Here is a 20,115-nt window from a genome sequence, read left to right as displayed (position 1 = left end):
GTTGGGCAGCCTTATTTATATTAATAAGAACATTTTGTGTGCACACGCAGTCATCGTGATTCAATCGGCGTGGCGAGGGATGAAAGCGCGCCAAAGAGCTAGAAGGCGTCGACAGGCTGCTGAGTTGATACGCAGGTACACAACTGTCTCTTATTATTTTGAACTTGTCACAAGATCAATGGCGGTTTTAGGGGTGGGGCCGCAGGGGGACTGGCCCCACCTCGAATTTGAATGGCCCCTGAAATGTTCTCCTGTTCCCATTTTAGCTCAAAGCATGGCAATCAGGAGAGAGAATGAGATAATGTTGTTGTATGTTAACCCCAGAGGTTGCGCTAGACTTTTTCGTTGTCTGTCATTTTGACTGACAGTGTCATAAAAATCCGGTCATAACCTATTTTTACCCGTCACTTCCATTTTTAAAATGATAATAATGACATATTCAATAGTATTTAGTTTTCATTCATTTTTAATTAATATTCTGTCCGAACAAGCTTAACAAGAGGCAAACAGACAGCGGAGTGCACCAATCAGCGACGGGCAGACGTGCCGTTAGCAAAGCGACGAGGGCAGGACGAGGGACTTGCGCGCGGAAGTAAACATACGAGGAGAACGGAGTTTATTCAACATGGCTAGCGCGAGACAGACTGTTGTCAATGTCTCGTGTCGATGTGTTTTAGCTCATTTAAAACTGAATTTACCGCGGATTGGAACATATTCTCGGCTCTCCCGCCATCCGTGTTGTTGTAGAGACGACTTTCGGCGCGCAAGAGTGACGTGGCTCGTGAAGAACTCGTCACGCAAATAAACAAATCTGATTTGTCGATTGATTTTGTACCTACTCGAGAGGCTGTGTCCCAGACTTTTCTCTCAGTGTTTGAAAACTACAGGGAGAACAGTCTGGCCGTGCCAGGCAAACAATCAGTTGCCTTGACATTTTTCCGAGTAAGGCCAACGACGTCATGCATCAAGCGAGACAATAGCTAATTAATATGCTCACTTGCCACCCTGTGGTCTGGGCTGTGAATTACAACCTGTCAAAATGACGGATGGACTTCAGTTTTTTCCGTCACCGTTTTAAAAAACCGGTCAACGATGGAAAATATTATACATTATTATTATGAACTTTTTTCCCCAATTTTTTTTACATTTTTTAAAGTGTCATAACCAGTTAAAGTTGAAGAATTTCAATGTTTCAATATCCACGTGCATTCCTGTCAAGTTGTACGGTTTCGGCGTAATTCGTACAAGTGAGCACTGATTTTTAAATGTGTACGGGGTACGTTCAAATTCTGTACGTTTTTCGTGCATTACATTTTTTTTCCTCCGTTCGGATTTTGTCATCGTTTCGGCAACGAGACAATGTTCGTGTTTGTTGTGACGCTGTAGCAAACGTGATGCTAGCCTATTTGGCTCCAATATTTCCTGACTAGCCGACAGCCTACAATCTACGCTAGATATCACATGTATATGAACTAGATGCGAAATGATACACTTGCCGGCATTGGTAAACAGCCGCCATCTTAAAGCAGTAGACTTCTCGGAAAGGCTATGTTGTAGTGAACCTTCCTAGCGAACATAGGCAACTTTTTATCTAAAATACTCCTAAATTGGCAAAATCTTGACTTGATTCTATCTTTAAATGATGAAACAGTTTTAAAACTTTCACATGTCGAATGTAGACAGAAGGGAACTAATGCAAAAACGGGAGCAATTTTAACAACTTTAACAGTTGATTCACAACATTAAATGACATCCAAACATAGCAAATGTTTTTGTTTTTGTTTTGTTTTGTTTTGTTTTGTTTTGTTTTGTTTTGTTTTGTTTTGTTTTGTTTTGTTTTGTTTTGTTTTGTTTTGTTTTGTTTTGTTTTGTTTTGTTTTGTTGAAAAAATGAAGAAGAAAAATCATGAAAGTTAACACCAGTTACTTTGCCAAGTAACTAATTACTCTTACATTCAGGTAATTGAGTTACTAACTCAAATACTTTTTGGGAGAAGTAATTTGTAACTGTAATTAATTACTTTTTTAAAGTAATATTAACAACACTGGTCATAAAGATGAAGTCTGCAGAATGAAAAGTGACGAAAGCGGAGGTTTTATTCAGCCAATTTGTTGCCGAACACAATTTGCCTGCAAATATTGCTGATCACTTCTCAGAATTAGCAAAAGAACTGTTCCCTGACTCAAAGATTGCATTGGTAAGTTCATTTTATCAATTGACCAATTGGACACACTAACGAAGTACCTTCAAGTCAAACTGAATTGCGAGCTGAAGTGCAGCCATCAAAAGACATGATAGAAATTGCCAAAAGTGCTACTTACAATTACAACACAATTCACTTTTCAATATTAGTAATCATGATGTAGCTGAAGATATTGATTGTTTTTTTATTGCACCAGGTTATATGTTACAATATTACCAATAAATTCATATTATTTTAAGAATTGAGTTTTATTTTTGTTTCATATTGCACGCTATATACAACGTAAGATTAGTCACCAATTTGTAAGGGCATACGTCACTACTTGTAACAGGTATGCATGTGAGACGTCGAAGTGCTCCTGTATAGACCCCACTCACCAACGTCACACAATGACGTGTCGCTGTATCCGGCCACCATATTGTCCGTCATTGTTTATCCGTATTCTCAATGGTTTCAATTTGTCGTGCAATTTATAGTGATATTCATGGAAGCCCCGGTGCTTTCAGACGCTGTAAACTCATTGGATGCGTTGCATAAAAGGCGTTATATGGAAAAGCTTCAGTCTATCCATTCGCCAGATCCATATTTGATGCCTAAATGGATATTTTTCGACCCGCTGTCTTCGCCCTCTCTGCCTGACATCTGCTACCCTGATATCTACAACTATCTTGTCCACACAAAATCAGCCTATTCTCACGAAAGTTTGAAAAACTTTAAGAGCAGCACTCTAAGCAACATTACCCCGTGTGACCCAATTTTCTAAAATGGCGATAATCAATAAAAAAAAAAAAAAAAGTTGACTGCGATGGCCGACGCTTCAAGGATAGGTGGATATTGGACTATTTCTTCAATAAAACACGCAACAACTGTGTCTGCCTCATTTGCAAAGAGACAGTCGCTGTTTTCAAAGAGTTCGTTGTGTCGCGATATTACCAAACGACACGCTGACATGTACGACAACATTACAGGGAAGATACGCAGCGAGAAATTGTAGCAACTTGAAGCTAGTTTAATTTCACAGCAGCAGTGTTTCGCAAGAGCCCGAGTGTCGAAAGAGAACGCCACAAAGACAAGATTGTTGAAATTATGAATTAAAAAAAAATAACAATAAAACAAATGTGACACACAGAAGGGCTTGCTAAAATGTGTTTAAATATATTGTTCTACGTAAATCAGCCAAGGTAGCCCCCCACATTTTTACCACACAAAATCTGGCCCCCTTTGCAAAAAGTTTGGACAGACCTGTTTAACTGATGATCCGGAGACGAGCCCAGCTTCTTTCACTTGGTACCAGCTAAATATTATTCAAAACGTAATGATGGTGGAAGAAATAAGCATCTTGAATTTGAAACTCTATGTTGTCTCGCAATAATCTTAATTGTGGTTGTCAGCCCAAAACCCTCTAAATATATATTAAATGCATCTTACCAGATATAAAATGACTACTACATAATCTGTGGTGATCGTTTGGTGTCCAGTTTTCTCGTCGAATTGCATCAGTCCATCTCGCTCTCCTCTCCGGGTCTCTCGGAATACGGTAGAACTTGAAGTCTCTCTGTCTATCTTCTCTGTTACTGCAACCAACCGCCACACACGCCTTCACAGTTTTGATTATTAATGTTAACGAGCAGAAAAACACGTCATAATAGGAGGAATTTACGTAGCGGTAATGCGTAAACATGGCGAGCTGACGGACAATATGGCGCGGAAGCGTGGTTGTGACGTCATGTGAGTGGGGTCTATAGAAGTATTATTAATTAAGGTTAATTCTGATTCACGCAGAAATTCGGGTTACGTCGCCAGCGTAGGAACGGAACTCGTTCGTAACCCGGGAACTACCTGTATTCTAGCCAAAAATGACGTCTTCATGACGAGTACAACAGATCTTTTTGCCCACAGAAATCAAGGGGAAGCCGGCGTGTATTGGGTTAAATATAAATGCTGATTTTCGTGTTTAAAATGGCTTCTCAAAAAAGTGATTCAAATTATTGTACCGTGTATTGTATCTTTAGTTACACACTGTATGATTAAATACAAATTATTACAAATTTTACATGACAGTGTCAGGCAAAGAGTTTTTAGCGTCACATGCAGGATAATCTGTGTATTGCCTTGTTGACCAAAACAAAAATGGCAGCGACACGTGGCATCACTATACGACACGTGGCACCCCTATAGTGACATGTGGCCCCTTCTTGGCCCCCATTTCAGATAAATCTTTGAACCACCACTGCACAAGATTAGGTACACCTATGGTATATTTTCAAATAGGAAGAACAGCGTCAACAATCATACAATTTACAATTGTAGGAGTGTACTCTGTTATCAACCTTACCAAAAACAAATACAATATTATTGTGCTTTTACTTTTATAGATTTATAAAAGGCTTTATCTACCGTCATGAAGACTACTGTCCAGAGAATGACTACTTCTTGGATCATGTGCGTTACTCCTTCCTCATGAAGCTTAGCAAAAATCTGCCCACAAGCGTTTTGGACAAAAGCTGGCTGGCATCTCCACCTTCGGTCTCTGAGGTAAAATCAGATAATATGTACAGCTAATTACTACATGCAACACTAATTGTCAATCGCGTTGTCGTCTGTAGGCCTCGGAGCACCTGCGCAAACTGCACATGCGCAACATGGTGATGAAGTATTGCATCAGGATTCAGCCTGAATGGAAGAATCAAGTATGTTTGTGTGACATATTAGGTCATTCAATTAAATATTTGAAGTTGATATGACATACTTTGCCACCAGCGGTGGGTAGTAACCTGTTACATTACATGTACTCTGTTACATTTACCTGATCAACTTTTTGAGGAAAAATGTACTTCTAAGAGTAGTTTTGCAAAGCCATACCATAGACTTCATAATGTATTGACGGCTCAGATCGGTCATGCACTGCGCCTAGGGTGGCCACCCACATTAGGAGGAGCTATTCACAAACACAAGCACGCAGTGATCTAACGCCGGATTTCTGTTGAAAAAGTACGAAAGCTGTACGCATACAAACAGGAAGGATTGTCTCAGGAGTGATTTGTTCGAAAATTCAAGGTAATCATTAGATTTTTCGTACCATGCATGAGTTTTGAAACATTGTGGGGAAAAAAATCAATGGGAGAAATTAGCCGCTACTGCATTGGCATCATAGTTTGCAATATTTACGTAAAATAAATGCTTAACTACACTTTTTTTTTGCTTTTAACCAAGAATCGATACTGTTTTACGTCCATATCTATGAAGAATTCGAGGATTTAAGCCTTTATTCACAAGAATTTTGACCGGAAAAGCTCTGTTTACATCAGGCGGCTGCTAGCTTCATTCACTGATTAGCAATGTACTTCGACATATTTATGCAAAATAAATGCTATCTGTGCGTTTTTTTTTTTTTTTTTTTTTTTTTTGCTTTTAACCATTATTCGAGACTGTTTTACATCCATATCTATAAAGAATTCGGGGATTTTAGCATTTATTCGCAAGAATTTTCACTGGAAAAGCTCTGTTTACATCAGGCGGCTGCTAGCTACATTCACTAACAGACTAGCATTGTACTTCGACATACTTACGCAAAATAAATGCTAACTGCACGTTTTTTTGTTTTGTTTTTTGCTTTTAACCATTATTCGAGACTGTTTTAAATCCATATCTATGAAGAATTCAAGGATTTAAGCCTTTACTCACAAGAATTTTCACCAGAAAAGCTGTGTTTACAACAGGCGGCCGCTAGCTACATTCACTAACAGACTAGCATTGTACTTCGACATATATACGCAAAATAAATGCTATCTGCTTGTTTTTTTTTTTTTTTTTATGGGGGGGCTTTTAACCAAGAATCAAAACTGTTTTACGTCCATATTTATAAAGAATTCGGGGATTTTAGCATTTATTCACAAGTATTTTCACCGGAAAAGCTCTGTTTCCAGCAGGCGGCCGCTAGCTGCATTCACTAACAGACTAGCATTGTACTTCGACATCATATTTACGTAAAATAAACGCTAACTGCACGTTTTTTGGGTTTTTTTTTTTTGCTTTTAACCAAGAATCGAGACTGTTTTACGTCCATATCTATAAAGAATTCGGGGATTTAAGCATTTATTCACAAGAATTTTCGACAAAAAAAGCTTTTTCTGTGATTCCACTCGGTCAACTTTGACGGCTTCGCCAACAATGCAGGCCCCCTATTTATCGGCCCCGCGCCCCTCGTCCCGTCAAAACATTATGAAGTCTATGGCCATACTTTTTACTTTGACTTGTGTAGATTTGTGAAGAAAAAATGCTACTCTTACTCCGCTACTTTGGGCTACGCAAGATTCATTACATTTTTCCTTTCTATTCTACATATTAGATTTATTATTTGTTTTGCCAGGGATGCCAAGGTAAGCTCTACCAATTTAACCAAAGAGACGTCGCAACTATAAGCACATGACTCCATTATACCAATCAGACGCAAGCTTGCCGTTCTATACCCGCCAGCCTGTTCTATCACTTGGCGTCTTTAAAGCACCGTAAAAAAAATTAAGCATTTGACATAGAGTGCTGCCCTCAATATGACTCGAAAGTGTGGATTTAAACCTCTTTCCCAGTTTTTATTTGGCGCCGATTGACCACGGAAAACCGGAGATATGATCCTTTTAATTCCATATTAGTAACTATGAAGGAACTATTCACTATTCAAACTAGGAACTAATTTCTCCACTAGAGGGCACTCTTGCTCTTTGGACGAATAGTGCTTCATTTCTGTCATTTTTTTTTTTCTCTCGGTGGAAATCAATGATTTTTTTTCCCTTTTTTGTTTGCATTTCTTTGGTTTAATGTTGTTATGTAATGGGTTATTGAACAGTATCATTGTAAGTACAGTTCATATAGATAACACTGAGCTGAGAAAAAAATGTTTAAAAAAAAAAAAAAATCAAACAAAAATATAAGCTGTTACAATGTTACACATTACTTGAGTATTCTTTCTTTTTTACTTGTACTTGATTACAATTTTTAGATGACTACTTGTACTTGAGTAATATTATTTTTGAATGAACACTACTCTTACTTGAGTAAAATTTTTGGCTAACCTACCCACCTTTGTTTCCCACTAGCTGACGCAGAAGGTTGTTGCCAGTGAGATCTTCAAGGATCAGAAGGACAACTATCCTCAGAGTGTCGGCAAACTGTTTTTGGACTCCAGGATCGGTATGTTGATACCGTCTCCTCACAATTGTACAATCCATTCCATAGACTTATATAGTCCCTCATTGCTTTTATAGAACATGATCAGATCAATCTGAAGGTTCTGCAGACCCTTGGCAGTGACAAAGTGCAGGTGACGTCCTGTGTGCATGTTTTTTCTGTGCTATTTTCATGAAATTGACAAGCCTGGAAAGGAAATATGGTATGGAAATGTCGTATCTGTAAGAGTGTATTGCATACACTTGTGCTACACAGTATGCCGTCCCAGTCACAAAGTACGACAGGAGAGGTTTCAAGCCTCGCTCTCGTCAACTCCTCCTTTCCAACACATTCGCTGTTCTGGTGGACAAGACCAAGATCAAGCAGAGGATCGACTATGCGTCCCTCGGAGGTCAGATTTATCTTCACTTTGTATCAACTGTCCAATTTTTTATACATATAGACTAGTGGCGGAACAAATGTGAACAGGGCCCAGGTGCAATGGGTAAAAATCCAGTGGGTTGGGTTCCTTGTGGATAATCCTTTGTTGAAGCACAGGCCTTGAACGCCCTCTTGTGGTTCAGTGTGAAAATAACATGTGAAATTATATGATAATATTTTCATAATTTCACTAGTGCTGTCAAATTTATGTTGTTAACGGGCGGTAATTTTTTAAATGAATCACGTTAAAATATTTAATGCATTTAACGCATGCGTGGATTGACCCGCTCATGCATTGCCACAAATATGTTACAATGACACTGTTTTTTGCCCTTTGACAAAAAGAAAAGTGCTCAACCCAATGAGAACTGGCATTCCCAATCAAAATATCTATGCAAAATACACATAAAAGTTACTCAGACTTTACCTTGGCTAGATCACTAATTAATTTAAAACTCGCATTGACACCTTGTGGTGTATTTCAATCACTACCTTACGTAGTTAAAGACACTGTGGAAGAACGGCAGGGAGCCATGTGACGTCCTGCTCGGCGATTTTTTGATTGAAAATTTTACAAATTTTATTAAAATAAAAACATTAAGAGGGGGTTTAATATAAAATTACTAAAACTTGTACTCATGTTTATCTTTTAAGAACCACAAGTCTTTCTATCCGTGGATCCCTTTAACACAAAGAATGTAAATAATGTTAATTCCATCTTGTGGATTTATTGTTATAATAAACAAATACGGTACTTATGTACAGTATGTTTGTTGAATGTATATATTATATATATATTGTGTCTTATCTTTCCATTCCAACAATAATTTACAGAAAAATATGGCATATTTTAGAGATGGATTGAATTGCCATTAATTAAGATTACCGGTAATTAATTTTTAAGCTGTGATTAACTCGATTAAAAATTTGAATGGTTTGACAGCCCTAAATTTCACACATAAGTCGCTCTAGAGGATAAATCGCACCCCTGGCCACACTATGAAAAAACTGCGACTTATAGCTGAATAATACGGTAATTGCCTACTGTCAATGGCAACCAATGAATTAATACAGAATATTAGTTTGTAATTGAATTAAAGAATTTCACAAAAAGTACATTTATGAATTTTGATGAGATCCTCATAATTTTGCTATACAGTACAGTCCTTTTTGTAACATTTTAGACAATAATTGCACTGCGAGTTTCCATTTAAAATCCAGGTTTTCTCCTGAAAAGGTATTTCGGTGAGCTCTCTTAGTGACGGAATGGTTATTCTGCACATCCCCAGCGAGGACAAGAAGCAAAAGGTAAAACTGCTATCCTGTAGTTGAATGCGGAACCTCCTAAAACCATCTACATTCATCTTTCCTAGGGTGACGTTTTGCTACATTGTTACCATGTGATAGAGCTAGTGACAAAATTAGCCCTGATAGCCCGCATGTTGAACCACATCAACATCAAGCCTGGCAGGTGAGCCCCTTTTTAGCCTGCCAAATTCCGCAAATAACACTCTAACAGTCTTTATTTGATCAGCGTTAGGTTTGCAGGAGCTCGAGGCAACGAGAGCTTCGTCGATTTCGTCAGGGGCCCCGAGCTAAAGGTGGCTAAAGGCAAAAGAGGACACCTGCTCGTGGTGAGTCCACAGTCGGTCTTATGTTGAAGCGTTCACGTAAAAGCAGCTTACTTAATAAAGCATCCGGTTTGATTTTGCTCTAGACTGCCCCTCGGATCAACGCCACATGAAGAAGAAAAAAAAACTGATAATTGCTTACTAACACTTGGCAAACTGGAGGGTTAAGACTCACTGCTCTTGACGCAACACGCAGACAGTGTCTATTCAAAAGTATCATTTCCTCATATAGTGGCTGAATGTGTTTATTTACTGAAAAACATGGACTTTAATAGTAAGCTAGCAGTATGGCTAGCTAAGTTTATGCAATGTGAAAGCAATACAATCGGATGGCAGATAAAATATACATTGCTTTGAGATGCAGCTGTAATATCGTAATAGTAAAAGGACACCATAAAGGTCAGTGTACCTTTCCGCCTAATTTTGGACAACAACAAACGGAAAAAGAGCGCAGTCCCGTTTTTGTGTGTGTTAGCATTAAGAAAAAAGAAAAAAAAAAGAAATGAATGGTCTCTTAAAGAGCATCCGACAGGAGAAAAAAAGTCTTAAATATCATTATTATGTGAATAAGAATCATATTTTAAGACAATTCGACTATATACAACAATTTAGCAAAGCGCAGATGACGAAAAATTACCGTAATTGTCGGACTATAAGCCGCTACTTTTTTCCATCATTTTGAATCCTGCGGTTTATAATCCAGTGTGGCTTATTTGTTGATTTATTTCGGTTAAAATGGAACACTTTATTTGACAGCGGTGTCATAAGACTGTCATAAGACCATCATAATTATGACATGACACTGTCATGGGCATTACTGAATGCTTATGTCATTAAGTGTCATCTGGCAAATGATGTCACTAACTCCATTTATGTCCAGCTTGAATTTTTACATCCAAAAGTGAGATAATTTGCCAGATAACACTAAATGACATCTGTTATAAGCATTCATAAATGCTCATGACAGTGTCATATCATAATTATCATTGTCTAATGACAGTCTTATGGCGCCACTGTCAAATATAGTGTTACCAAATACCATAACTAGCAATAATGAAACAACTGGAACAGTACCTGAAGAAATAATTAGAACAGAACATTAATTTTGATAGTTATTTGCATCTGTCGCGCTGCAATGCATGCTAGGAGGCATTTTGGACAACAACAGTGTTGACCGCAGGTGGTAGCAGAGGTTGACTGTCTCGCCCAAGGGAGCCGTGATGACCAAATGAAGCTTCTTGAAGCAATGAAGCTTTGCAACCAAGTGGTTCAAAACTTCATGGGGGTTCATTTGGTCTTATGAAAGTCGATTGAGTTTGCTGTCAAATGAAGTATTACTGGTTCATATCTTTTGGTGTTAATATCCCATAATACAGTGAGGACAGCTGCGGCCTATAGTCCGGTGTGGCTTATCTATGAACAAATGCTGTTTTCGTGGCAATTTTTGTGGGTGGCGGCTTATAGTCAGGTGCGCCTTATAGTGCGAAAATTAGGGTAGTCTTTTAATCTGCCGGTTAGCCGCGCCTACCATTATAGTGCTCTAGCTACCCCAACAGGTGGATGACGTCAGCGGGAGACTGGGCTCATCTTTTTTACTATTCAGCCCATTGAGGGGGAATTATTCAGAACGAGAAAAACGCGACGAAGAGAGCCGCAAAATGTCATTGTTTCAGTCTCTCTACTGCAATATTTTACAGGATATTCTTTTTATCCAAGTATTTTTCCCCAATAGCTATATAAATGGCTTGAGAAGGACAAGTCAGCCCGTCGAGGGGGAACTATTCACAACGAGGAAAACGCGACGAAGAGAGCTGGAAAATGTCATTGTTTCTCTCTCTTTACTTCAATATTTTTACAGGATATTCTTTTTATCCAAGTATTTTCCCCAATTGCTAAATAAATGGCATGGTCATGACAAATAACAGTCTTGTGCTAAATAGAATATGAAATAATAAAAATGCACTTATTCAGGACGACATGGCAAAATTTCTCCATAATGGTCAAAACTGTCGACTTCACCTTTACTGTCGCACCTCCCGAGCGATATTTTAGGACACCTAAATCGGACATATGTCATTTCCCTTCCCCGGCTTCGTAGAATGTAAACAAACCAAGAGGCGTGACAGCTAGCCGACATGCTAACCCGAACCGAGTGACGTTTCAAAGTCTTCGAAGCGTAAAATCACTCATAACTAGCCCGGATGTTTTGACATGACGACTGGGTTGTCGATTGTCTTCGCCGGAGAGCAATTTACAGTTCGTTCCCCGTAGGAGGGCAGCTGCAGTTGTTGTGCAGCTAATGTGCATGAGGAGAGCTTTTTACATGCCTATCAATGATCAAACATAAGTAGTCCTTAATTTAAAGAAAGTTTGTAGTGTTTAGTTTTTTACTATTTTTAGCCCAAAGTTGCGATTTCTGAGCGGTCAGAAAATTTGACAGAACACCGGGCTCATGAGCACAATAAGCCGAATATAGTGCTCTCCCGGCAGGTGGATGTGCGACAAGCCGCCGGTGTTGTGCCGAAAAATAGCCGCCCCGCATGCATGTCAGCCACAAAATGCAAGCCACCTACATATTAAAATGATCCCAGTATTTGATATAATACAAAACACAATGTTTATTCACTTCCTAGTAGGGCTTTTTTTTGGCCAATATCCACGGTGAATGGGAACCTTTTGAAACTCCAAAAAGGCGCACACGCCTCTCCCTCATACAGCAAGATTTTTCTGCAGCCGTTTGGCTGGCGTGATGCGAAAAATAAATGTATAATACGTATTATAAAATAAACATGCTTTTTCGTGTCACATGCACTTTAAAGTTGGTCATTCAATAATGGAAAATAAGCCTTATCCGTTTTTCCAATATCTATATTTATTGAACTGAAGTCGAAAAACAAAATACCCCCAATGTTTGTTTTCCAGCACGTTCGCTTTTACAATTAGCCATGACCCGGAAGACGATGTTCTTCTTCAACAAGATAGACAAGACCCTGGTGCATCCACGAAATATTAGTTTATGAGAAGACAAAATTCAGCTTCTTTTCCTTTTTTATTTTCCAAAATTAGATGGGAAAAACCAATGTCCAAAAGATACACGGACCCATAATGGGGTTAATGCGCATTCGCGTTTCTATCACAGTGTACAGTATTGTGGTGAGTGGCGTGGAGAAAAAGAGTTTTTATGTTTCATACATTCTGCTCTTGTGCCCCATTAACTATAAAACACCAGAACATAACAATGTTCACCACCACTCTCAGTCATGGTTGCCACAACTACCCATGAACCATTGCGGGCGTAACACATTATACAGTGCCCTCCATAATTATTGGCACCCCTGGTTAAGATATGTTTTTTAGCTTCTAATATTTTTTTTTAATTCAAATAATATGGGACCTTAATGGAAAAAAAAGAGAAAAATCCAATCTTCAATACAAGTGCATTTATTCAGTGGGGGAAAAATCCCACATAAAGAAATAATTATTTGACATCAAATAATGTGTGTCACAATTAATAGCACCCCTGGTGTTAATACTTTTTACAACCCCCTTTTGCCAACAAAACAAGGTCTGGGGACTGAGATGACCATGGGAGGAGCTTGATTTTGTGTCTGGTGAACCATTTCTGTGTAGATTTGGCCATATGTGTAGGGTCATTGTCTTGCTGAAAGACCCAGTGACGACCCATCTTCAGCTTTCGGGCGGAGGGAAACAGATTTTGATTTAAAATGTCCTGGTATTTCAAAGCATTCATGATGCCATGCACCCTAACAAGGTTCCCAGGGCCTTTGGAAGCGAAACAGCCCCACAGCATCACTGACCCACCCCCATACTTCACAGTGGGTATAAGGTGCTGTCTACACGCCAACAAGCTGTTTGGGAGGCATGCACGGAGAAAACCTTTCCTCACTCACAATCATAAACTTAAACGTCTGGAGTTCGCCAAGCGGTATTGCGGCTTCAACTGGGACCGTGTGCTGATTGAGCTTTTTTGGCAACAAACACTCTAAGGCTACGTTCATACTACAGGTCTTAATGCACGAATCCGATTTTTTTCGTGTTTTTCCGACTCGAGTGAGGCATTAACTTGACGGTCTGAACGTGACAAGTCGCATAGAACTGGACCATTTCAAATCCGATCTGGGTCACTTTCGTATGTGGTTCAAATCCGATCTGGGCCACACTTTTCCAGACTGTCGCGGCGGTCTGTACTGTCGACTCTCCCAAATCGGATTTCATGCAGCAATTACGACATCAAATAGCGAGAGAGACGCTACCGTAGCTAATAACGCACAGCAATAGTGAACACGGCTTTTGGGGAAGGGCTGGGCTTGACAACAGTCATAAAAAAAAAAAAATGGGTTGATAAGCCTGAGAATGCTCAGTTATCGCTCTGCTCCAAGTGAGCAATATTTCAACATTGCCTACACGGCCGAGAGTCGGGGCAAACTGCCCGTACGTTTGTGTGACACGCACGGACAGTGCGTGCATGCTATCGATCCATATAAACTTTGAATATAAGCCTAAACGGGGATTATTTATGTCTGTTATTTGTGTCCTCCTTTTGAAAAGCAAAATATGTTATCCCTGGAATGACGGATGACGTGTGTCATTTGTTTTGATTCTTCTGCGCATGCGGGTCTTCTTGCTCAGCGCGTGTCGGACTGCGAATTAGTGCGCATGCGTAATACTTGAACGGTCTCAATGGACAAAGGCAGTCTGAACGGGCACGCCAAAAAAACGGATATGACAAAAAATCGGATTCGTGCATTAAGACCTGTAGTATGAACGTAGCCTAAGTGGGTCTAGCGTGCGGATCTTTTTTTTTTTTGCTCCAGATCCGATCCCGATTGTTTTAGTTTTAGTATCTGCCGATCCCGATATTTCCCGATCCGATTGCTTTTTTTTTTTTGCTCCCGATTCAATTCCAATCATTCCCGATAATTTTTCCCGATCATATACATTTTGGCAATGCATTAAGAAAAAAATGAATAAAACTTGGACGAATATATACATTCAACGTACAGTACATAAGTACTGTATTTGTTTATTATGACAATAAATCCTCGAGATGGCATTTACGTTATTAACATTCTTTCTGTGAGAGGGATCCACGGATAGAAAGACTTGTAATTCTTAAAGGATAAATGTGACTTTGTATATTGTGACTAAATATTGCCATCTCATGTATTTGTTGAGCTTTCAGTAAATGATACTGCAGCCATTTAACTCTTCTGCCCAAATGCATGATGGGAAGTGCAACCATGACTGTGCGTTGTGGCACCAATTGATATATCTTCTCTGGGTTGGGAAGTAACATAGGGTGTTAAAGAAAAGATCAACCACTACCGTTCTTCCCCACATTTCTTCCCACAATATTTCTAATTGCTGAGAGAGGGATGTTAAGACATTAGCCAATTTAAAAGAGGCTCCAAAGACTGCCAAAATTCTCTCTACTCATTTTACGCTGCCTGTTAGCTCTATATATAGGTAAAACGCCATTATAGATCGAATGCGACAATGCGTGAGTGGGTCGTGCAGCGCATGCGTTAATTGCATTAAATATTTTAACGTGATTAATTTTAAAAAATGAATTACCACCGTTTACGCGATAAATTTGATAGCCATACTTTAAGCCAAAACTAAAGACTCTGGATGAATTTAAGACATTTTGTCTGTAACATTAAATACAATTAGAAAATGATTTAATAAAAATATATATATATTTAAAAAAGGCATGTCCGATATTTTTTTGCCAATTCCGATACCTTGAAAATGACGTGATCAGACCCGATCGATAGCTATACTTTATACTTTGGCTATGGTGAATGGATGATATTGTTTATGCATTTGTATAATCTACAACGGCTGCCTTTGTCACAATGTTTCATTGCTTTCTCTCTTCTACATGGAAAAATGCACTTTAAAAGCTTTCTCGCTAACTTCTCACCACTCCAGTCATGAGTGACAATGACGCACCCTGTCATGAAGAGCAGTGACTTTCAAACAGACACCACTATTTGAGGAAATACGCTTTGCATAATTGTCTTAAAAGAAAAAATCCGGTAATGATTGATGACATCGTCACATGAAGTCCTCACATTTCATCTTTTTATTGCAAGCCATACACAAATAAATATTATTTGCTTTTTCAATATCAAAATACGTGAACGCTATGTCTCTGTTAAATAAATAAAACTTATTCAAATAAATACTTCAATAAATAGCAAATATGGTGTGTTTTTTGGAAAGTCCAGTAGAAAACAGGATGTTGTCATGAGTTGTAGGAACCTCTTGCAGTCAGCTACGAGACAGAAACTCGGTGGGAAAAACCCAGAGAATCCCTCTCGTGTTCATTTTTCTATTTATAGTTAAGTCTCTTTGTCCGGTATTACTGAGTTTTAGAAGCCAGAAGGAGGAAGTCTCGGGCCAACTTGGTGAGGTAAAGATCGAGATCTCGTAGAATGATGTAACCGTCCACGCGCTTTTCCCACACGGTTCTCTCGAGAGTTGTTTGAGGCAAGAGCGTCTGAACGGTGGGAAACGATGGCCTCATGCTGGAGCTTTTTGTGTAACTCATCTAAAGAAGCAAAAGCATAAAACATATTAACAGTGGTGTCCGATTGTTTCTCATTTTTACTCTTTGTCTTGAATTGACGGCACTAGATGTCCAATCTGGATTGAATTGGGGTTGGGTTGGTATCAAAAAATGAAAATAAGTCAATACATCAATTTTTTCAAGTGAATTAGGGACCATCTGTAAAAATGACAACTGTCTCTCTCAATCTGGTCAGATTTTGGTAACACTTCACAATCAGGGTCCCTTAATTAACATTAGTTAATGCATTTTTAGTAACATTACAATAATTATTATAATTGCTTATCTAACATTTATTAATATATTAATTAACATGAGTTAATGCATTAGTTAATGCATTAGTTAAAAATGCCACATGGCAAAATCCATTTTGCCACATGGCGAAAAAAATGCCACATGTGGAAAAAAAAAAAAAAAGCCACATGGCAAAATCCATTTTGCCACATGGCAAATACTACTCTACCAAAAGTGGTATCCATGTTGCCAAATGGCAAATACTACTTTATCAAAAGTGGTATTTGCCATGTGGCAAGATGGATTTTGCCATGTGGCATTTTTTTTGCCATTGGCATTTTTTTGCCATGTGGCAAAATGGATTTTGCTATGTGGCAAAATGGATTTTGCCATGTGGCAAAATGGATTCTGCCATGTGGCATTTGTTTGCCACATGGCAAAAAAATCCATTTTGCCACATGGGGAAAAAAATGCCACATGGAAAAATCTATTTTGCCACATGGCAAAAAAATGCACAATAACAATAAAATGAGCACCAGGGCCGAGAGCCAAAAGTGGTATTTGCCATGTGGCAAAACGGATTTTTTCATGTGGCATTTTTTTTTTGCAATGTATGGCAAAATCTATTTTGCCACATAGCAAAATCCATTGGTGGTATTTGCCATGTGGCAAAATCCATTTTTCCACATGGCAAATACCACTTTTGGCTCTCGGCCCTGGTGCTCATTTTATTGTTATTGTGCATTTTTTTGCCATGTGGCAAAATAGATTTTTTAGAATTGTAACATATATTTGTTACATGTTTTGATGCATTTTGTGAATTTATTTTTTTATCAATTATTTTTTTATGACTTTATTAAACATTTATGTCTGAATTTTATGGGGGCTTGAAATGGATTAGGGCATTTACATAGAAAACGCGTCTCTACTTATGGAATATATAGGTTACGGAACTACTTCCTGAACCAATTAATTTCTTAAGTAGAGGTACCACTGTATGTAGCTCAGTTCAGAAACTTGACCCGATTGAGGGAAACCAATGTGATTTTTGGATACAGCACATTTAAAATGATCATATATCGGCTAACCAAAAATTAATTTTGGCCAGTGTCTTAAGGACAGTACTATCACAAGAACTGTTGCTATTCATTTTTTGAGGTCATTTTTATAGCAGATCTGGTTCACTATCACTGTCAGTGGTGGCCAATGAGTTAACAACAAGAGGACGAGCCCATACCTGATGTCTGACTTGGCTCATGAGGTCCCTCAGGTCCAGCTCAGTGTGTTTGATGCTTTTAATTAAAGTGCTGTGGAGCTCCTGCATCCCCCTCTTCTCTTCTTCTTCAGTCTCCAACTCTCTCCTCTTCCGCTCCAGCATGTTCCTGTAGACCTGCATGTCTGTGAACGCGGCATGTAGTCGTTCCCAAGCCTGGACACAAAGCAAATGTGAGCGGAAGTCTAATCAAGGTAACTTTTTTTCCCTCGTCTTTAGTAAAAGTAACCAACCGTAAGCTGAAGCCAGCTGTTGAAGTCTGTCGAAAGCAACGGCAGGTCCTTCAAATAGCCACTTCTGTCCTCAAAGTGCTTGTTTCCTAACAGTTGCTCATTCTGATTTAGATGATGGAAAAAAATGGGCGCAAGTGTTAAACTGGGCAGATGAAAAGTAACTGTATGGATAATACTATATATGACAGTGGCGTCATAAGACTGTTATAAGACCGTCATAAACATCAACGAATACTTGACAGACGTCATTAAGTGTCATTAAATGTGTAATTTTTTCACTAGCTCCATTGATGTCCAGTCCGCATCTTTTACATCCATTCAAAATTGACATCATTTGCCAGATGACACTTCATGACATCTGTCATAAGCTTTCATTAATGCTTATGACAGTGTCATGTTATAATTATGGCACTTTATGACAATCATCATCATAATTATGACATAACACTGTCATGAGCATCAGTCATCACGTCATAATTATAACACTTTGACAGTCATCGTCATAATTATGACATGACACTGTCATGAGCATTAATGAATGCTCATGACAGATGCTCATGACAATGTCATCACATCATACTTATGACAGACATAATTATGACAGTTTTATTATGACACTTGATGACAGTCATCGTCAAAATTATGACATGACACTGTCATGAGCATTAAGGAATGCTCATAATAGATGCTCATGACAGTGTCATGTCATAATTATGATGGATGACTGTCATCAAGTGTCATAAATATGTGATGACACTGTCATGAGCATCTGTCGTGAGCCTAAGCATGAGCATTCATTATTGCTCTCATGACAGTGTCATAATTATGACACTATATGACAGTCATCCATCATAATTATGATATGACACTTTCATGAGCATCTGTCATGAGCATTTATTAACCCTCATGACATTGTCATGAGGACTGTCATGAAGTGTCATAATTATGACATGATACTGTCCTGAGCATTTATGAATGCTCATGACAGATGCTCATGACAGTGTCATGTCATAATTATGATGATGACAGTCATAAAGTGTCATAATTGTGATGTGATGACACTTTCATCAGCATCTGTCATGAGCATTAAAAATGCTCATGACAGTCATAATTATGACATGACACTGTCACAATTATTGAATGCTCATGACGGTCATAATTATGACAGATGCGCATGACAGTGTTATGTCATAACTATGATGGATGACCGTCATAAAGTGTCATAATTATAACATGACTCTTGATGACACTTTATGAGTGTCATAATTATAACGACATTTTATGACAGTCATCCGTCACAATAATGACGTGACACTGTCATGAACTCTATTGAATACTTATGACAGATGTCCTTAAGTGTCATCAAATGTCAAATTTCTTCAGTCTTATGATATCCTTGTCTAATAAGGTGTCATAATTATGACATGGCACTGTCATGAGCATCAATTATGACGGTGTTATGACGCTGCTGCCAAATAAAGTCATAATTATGACATGACACTGTCATGAGCATTGATGAATGCTTATGACAGATGTCATGAAATGTCACCTGGCAAATAATTTCACTTTTGAATGGATGTAAAAGATCGGACTGGACATAAATGGAGTTTGTGACAAAATTTGTAATTTAATGACACTTCATGACATCTGTCGTAAGCATTCATTGATGGTCATGTCATAATTATGATGGTTTAATGAAGCAAATGTCAGATAAAGTGTTACCACAGTTTTGTTAGGCTAGTTTACCACCAGTGTTGTTTTCGTCAACGATGACTATAACGAAAATGTTCCGTCAACAAACAATTTATTCATGACGATAACTAGCTAAAAACTTGTTTTAGGAGACTAAAACATAACGAGACTAATGCCAGTTTTTTTTTTTTATAATGTACTGTTTTCCTACCGATTGTGTACTATCACCAAATTGGCGTTGTCCTTGTAGACGCTACAAAACATGTCGGTCTGTCAATGTTCATTTGAAATAATTGGAAACCTTTATCTATTTATTTATTTTTAGAGTCAATTTTTTTTAGTTTTACGGACCGAAACATTTTTAATAAACGTCAACTAAAACTAGACTAAATAAGTGTTGCGTTTTCGTCAACGATGACTATAACGAAAATGTTTCGTCAACAAACAATTTATTCATGACGATGACGGGACGATAACGAGCTAAAAACGTGTTTTGGGAGACTGAAACATAACGAGACTAATGCCAGTTTTTGTCTGACGAGACGACAACGAGACACAAATGCACAATAGTTTCATAATGTGTGACATTTTATGTGTAGTTACCTTGCATTGTAGCAGTGTGTGGTTGGGACGCTCGTGTGACGTGCAAC

At 38.4% G+C, this 20,115-nt stretch overlaps 1 protein-coding gene across 4 annotated transcripts in view; it reads left to right on the top strand.

The window, feature by feature from the left end:
* The window catches only part of LOC130906232 (unconventional myosin-Ic-like), a 57,791-nt gene extending 42,125 nt beyond the window's left edge, over positions 1–15,666 (top strand). For all 4 annotated transcript variants that reach the window (XM_057820323.1, XM_057820324.1, XM_057820322.1 and 1 more), the window contains 10 exons: positions 51–135; positions 4,579–4,738; positions 4,810–4,893; positions 7,297–7,390; positions 7,465–7,520; positions 7,643–7,778; positions 9,045–9,115; positions 9,181–9,278; positions 9,342–9,441; positions 9,525–15,666. In XM_057820323.1, coding sequence (XP_057676306.1) covers positions 51–135; positions 4,579–4,738; positions 4,810–4,893; positions 7,297–7,390; positions 7,465–7,520; positions 7,643–7,778; positions 9,045–9,115; positions 9,181–9,278; positions 9,342–9,441; positions 9,525–9,551 — 911 coding nt within the window. In that variant the 3' untranslated portion in view covers positions 9,552–15,666. The remainder of the gene's footprint in view (positions 1–50; positions 136–4,578; positions 4,739–4,809; positions 4,894–7,296; positions 7,391–7,464; positions 7,521–7,642; positions 7,779–9,044; positions 9,116–9,180; positions 9,279–9,341; positions 9,442–9,524) is intronic.
* The last annotated feature ends 4,449 nt before the right edge of the window (positions 15,667–20,115 follow it).

This window comes from Corythoichthys intestinalis, chromosome 18, assembly GCF_030265065.1.
Source record: "Corythoichthys intestinalis isolate RoL2023-P3 chromosome 18, ASM3026506v1, whole genome shotgun sequence".
NCBI lineage: Eukaryota > Metazoa > Chordata > Actinopteri > Syngnathiformes > Syngnathidae > Corythoichthys > Corythoichthys intestinalis.
Note: the sequence above shows the minus strand (reverse complement) of the source record. Positions and strands in the feature narration are given on the sequence as shown.